Consider the following 5000-nt stretch of genomic DNA (forward strand, 5'->3'; position numbering starts at 1 on the left):
CATCACTGGTGTGTGTGTGTGTGTGTGACATCACTGGTGTGTGTGTGTGACATCACTGGTGTGTGTGTGTGTGTGTGACGTCACGTGTGTGTGACATCACTGGTGTGTGTGTGTGTGACATCACTGGTGTGTGTGTGTGTGACATCACTGGTGTGTGTACCTCTTCCACTGCGGCCCACGAAGCGCAGGTCGTTGAACCTGGCCACCTGGTTCTTGATGGCGGCGGTGGCGTTGCGGAGCTCAGCGGAGAAGTTCTCATCGTTTCCTGCCATCACCGTCACCAGGGTGCCATCCGGGGTGTCGCCCAGGGCAACCACCTATTGACAATAATAATAACTTTATTTAAACATCACCTTTCAGAACAGTACATGTCTGTCAATGAATGGTTGGATCGTCACATGTTCAGGGTTCAGTTCCCATCATGCTTTAGGACACATGGCTGAACCTTAATGGATATGAGAGATACCATTAACCCTGTAAGGAAAACACACACACACACACACACTGCTCTATCCAAAGTGAATTGTTATCCTCTTGAAGAGAAACAAACAGCTTGGGACTGTTTTTCCAGTCAACTTTCATGTCCAAGATGCAAATGATGAAGTGAAAGGTAAATCATTTTCCCTTTTGGAAAGGAAGCTCTCCCAACACCTCCACCCTCCACAGCCAGGGAGGCTGATTTCCATACCAATGCTCATCTCACCATCAGGTGCACATGATGGTTTCAACCCTTTGGGTGTAGCTCATTGCCCTCCAGGAACATGGGTTTTCATTGGTTGTTGCCTTGGGTAGGAGCTGAAATATCAATAATCGACCAGTGACATGTATTGATCTGAGCCTGTGGTGGAATGTGATTGGATTGTGTGCATCTACCAATTGAAATATAGTATTCAGATTTGCTATTTTTTGTTTCAGTTTTTCAGAGCTTCAGTTTTAGTTTTTAAATATGTTTAACTTGTGCAGAACCTTTTAGTGTGTTTTTGTTGTGGTGACAAACACAACAACACATTCTCTGTCGTCAGATAGGAACATTTAATCAGTGGTCGTCGTCTCTAGTGTCATCACTTCAGGAACAAGTGGTTCCTCCATGACACAGGAAGTGTGCAGTTTCGGCCTGTCGCATGCGTACTTTTCAAAATAAAGTTCCAACGTAGGCGTAGGTCCTTCTGAGGTTGACTTTGTTGGTTCAGTCACATATTGGGTTTGATTGACAGTCCTCCTCACTAAGGGGACACTATATACCACAGCAGGTTCTCTGAGCGCCTGATGATGACATCATGGGTTTACACTGCGTCTAGTGATGCTACAGGGGGCGGGGCATCAGAACCAGAGGAGAATTGACCAATGGGTTGGAGAACATCTGATCACTACCGGGATCAGGAGAAACAGAGGATCACTACCGGGATCAGGAGAAACAGAGGATCACTACCGGGATCAGGAGAAACAGACGATCACTACCGGGATCAGGAGAAACTGAGGATCACTACCGGGATCAGGAGAAACGGAGGATCACTACCGGGATCAGGAGAAACGGAGGATCACTACCGGGATCAGGAGAAACGGAGGATCACTACCGGGATCAGGAGAAACGGAGGATCACTACCGGGATCAGGAGAAACGGAGGATCACTACCGGGATCAGGAGAAACGGAGGATCACTACCGGGATCAGGAGAAACAGAGGATCACTACCGGGATCAGGAGAAACAGAGGATCACTACCGGGATCAGGAGAAACAGAGGATCACTACCGGGATCAGGAGAAACAGAGGATCACTACCGGGATCAGGAGAAACAGAGGATCACTACCGGGATCAGGAGAAACAGAGGATCACTACCGGGATCAGGAGAAACAGAGGATCACTACCGGGATCAGGAGAAACAGAGGATCACTACCGGGATCAGGAGAAACAGAGGATCACTACCGGGATCAGGAGAAACAGAGGATCACTACCGGGATCAGGAGAAACAGACGATCACTACCGGGATCAGGAGAAACAGAGGATCACTACCGGGATCAGGAGAAACAGACGATCACTACCGGGATCAGGAGAAACAGAGGATCACTACCGGGATCAGGAGAAACAGACGATCACTACCGGGATCAGGAGAAACAGAGGATCACTACCGGGATCAGGAGAAACAGACCCAGAGATGAACAGCTTGGTTACATTTCAAGGATTAAAGGATAACAGGTTTTATTCAACCATATGCCACTGCTTCTTCTGGATCTAGTTTATGATAATAACCCTGGTATTTACACACACACACACAATGTGTACTGTGTGTTGCCATTGAACATTACACTTGCACTTGTACATATCGTGTGTCTCCATGTATATGTGTGTGTGTGTATGTGTGTGTGTGTGCATTATAACAGTTATCCATTATCAGTAAAAGGCAGTGACATCCGCTCATGACACTTATAATGATGCATAATGCACCAAACACACACACACTAATGCATAAAGCTCAATAAATCAATCAGTTGTGTGTTCTGTGGCTAAAAGCTGCTTTTCCACAAATGCATTTTGTCTCAAAGTGCAGGAAAGCCGTCCTCATGTACACACATCGGTACGCGATGCAACGCGTGAAGAAATGCAAGAACATCCAGCCGTGCTGCTGAAGATGGGCGAATCCAATTCTTCTGGTTTGTTGCAGAAGAATTGCATAAAATCCTCACCATTTACATTCATGAACAAAGGTTTTGCATAAACGATATTGCAGTAATACACAAGAGATGTTGACGTATTGGTCCAAGTTGTTAAAACCATTTAAAAGCACATCGTCCCAGAGCCTCGCTCAGGAAACCAGTTGGAGATTCGTGGTTTTCATTGTTGTTTAAAAGAATATTGAATAATCCAAATGATTATGCTGACCATAACATTGACGATTTCAAGTGAATTAAAAAGATGGATCAATGTTCTTCTCCATTATCAGAGATTAGTCTGTAATATAGTCTGTGACATAAAGGAACTTAATAATTTATAAAGTAAAGTAATACAATTCACTGATTCTAGCTGAGTTTTGAAAACTTTTATATACACGCATTGAGTACTATTCTTATGTAATTTATACTGTGAATTTTTTAAACCTGCATATTCATTTTGCTTTATAACAATCTCCACACATTATAAAGCATTGCATAATTATGTATACAATGCATTATACTCACTATTATAATGACTGCTATGATGCATTAGAATGTGGTTGAGTCACTAGAAGCGGTCATTGGTTGTTCAGTAAAGTGAACACGCAAAACCTTGTAAAATAAGTGATTCTATAAGTACTATGTTATGGCCCTTAAGTCATAATAAAAGGTGTTGTAATGTGCTATGATTATTGTCATGAAGCATTATGAAAGACAGCGGTCAGGTAAAGGTGTTGTAATGTGCTATGATTATTGTCATGAAGCATTATGAATGACAGCGGTCAGGTAAAGGTGTTATAATGTGCTATGATTATTGTCATGAAGCATTATGAATGATGACAGCGGTCAGGTAAAGGTGTTATAATGTGCTATGATTATTGTCATGAAGCATTATGAATGACAGCGGTCAGGTGAAGGGACACACCTTGAAGGCAATGGGCAGCGTCTTGTTGCACCTCCAGTGGGTGGGCAGCACCGAGCACAGGAAGTTGGGGCTGTCGGTCTTCACCAGCTCACCTGGATGGTCGGAGATCACCTGCGGAGACGTCAGCATTACTGAACTGCAGCTGGAGATTCGGTTACACATGCACCATCCTGCGATGTCTGTCATCATACCTCCACCATGCCGCGGTCCGCCATGCGCAGCTTGCCCACCAGAGCGGCCCCCCCAGCCTCCTGGGTGCCCAGCGGCAGGGCCTCGGCCATCTTTCCCCCCGAGGCCAGGGTGGTGGAGGGGGAGGTGTAGCGCCGGCCCGGGGCTGGTTCTGTGAGAGAAGACATCAGTTACAGAGGTAAAGTCCACCTCTAAGGGCTGTGTGCCTGTCTGTCTGATTGTCTGTCTGTGTGTCTATGTCTGTCTGATTGTCTGTCTCCGTCTGTGTGTCTAATTGTCTGTCTGTGTGTCTGTCTGATTGTCTGTCTCTGTCTGTCTGATTGTCTGTCTCTGTCTGTCTGTGTCTGATTGTCTGTGTGTCTGATTGTCTGTGTGTCTGATTGTCTGTCTGTGTCTAATTGTCTGTGTCTGATTGTCTGTCTGATTGTCTGTCTCTCTCTGTGTGTCTGATTGCCTGTGTGTCTGTCGTCTGTCTGTCTGTCTGGTGGTTTAAATCTGATTGAATATATATATATATCTATAGATATCTATAGATATCTATCTATCTATCTATCTATCTATCTATCTATCTATATATATATATATATATATATATATATATATATATATATATATATATATATATATATATTGACGAGACAGTGTCATCTCAAAAACAAAAATAAGGTGTTTTTATCTGGGGAAACTTCGACTATTTCAATAATAAGTATGACGTACAATCAATAAAGTCGAGGCTCTGCACCAAAGGCACCCAACAGCAGCACAGATACATGTTCATCATGTCCAATAAATATACCTCACGTTCAATAAATATACCTCACGTTCAATAAATATTCCTCACGTTCAATAAATATACCTCACGTTCAATAAATATACCTCACGTTCAATAAATATTCCTCTTGTTCAATAAATATTTATCTTGTTCAATAAATATTTATCTTGTTCAATAAATATTCCTCTTGTTCAATAAATATACCTCACGTTCAATAAATATACCTCACGTTCAATAAATATACCTCACATTCAATAAATATACCTCTTGTTCAATAAATATTCCTCACGTTCAATAAATATACTTCACATTCAATAAATATTCCTCTTGTTCAATAAATATTCCTCTTGTTCAATAAATATTCCTCTTGTTCAATAAATATTTATCTTGTTCAATAAATATTTATCTTGTTCAATAAATATTCCTCTTGTTCAATAAATATACCTCACGTTCAATAAATATACCTC

At 42.3% G+C, this 5000-nt stretch overlaps 1 protein-coding gene and 1 long non-coding RNA gene across 5 annotated transcripts in view; one reads left to right on the forward strand and one right to left on the reverse strand.

Annotated features, from left to right (window-relative positions):
• Positions 1–3040, forward strand: part of LOC117746387 — an 11592-nt gene extending 8552 nt beyond the window's left edge. Inside the window, exon 3 of the long non-coding RNA XR_004611314.1 lies at positions 2540–3040. This is a non-coding gene — a long non-coding RNA (uncharacterized LOC117746387). The remainder of the gene's footprint in view (positions 1–2539) is intronic.
• Positions 1–5000, reverse strand: part of runx1 (RUNX family transcription factor 1) — a 58995-nt gene that overhangs the window by 14222 nt on the left and 39773 nt on the right. For all 4 annotated transcript variants that reach the window (XM_034555468.1, XM_034555446.1, XM_034555452.1 and 1 more), the window contains 3 exons: positions 3764–3912; positions 3573–3683; positions 161–317 (listed from right to left, as the gene is read on the reverse strand). In XM_034555468.1, the coding sequence (XP_034411359.1) occupies positions 161–317; positions 3573–3683; positions 3764–3853 (358 nt within the window). In that variant the 5' untranslated portion in view covers positions 3854–3912. The remainder of the gene's footprint in view (positions 1–160; positions 318–3572; positions 3684–3763; positions 3913–5000) is intronic.

This window comes from Cyclopterus lumpus, chromosome 2 (genome assembly GCF_009769545.1).
Source record: "Cyclopterus lumpus isolate fCycLum1 chromosome 2, fCycLum1.pri, whole genome shotgun sequence".
NCBI classification, from domain to species: domain Eukaryota; kingdom Metazoa; phylum Chordata; class Actinopteri; order Perciformes; family Cyclopteridae; genus Cyclopterus; species Cyclopterus lumpus.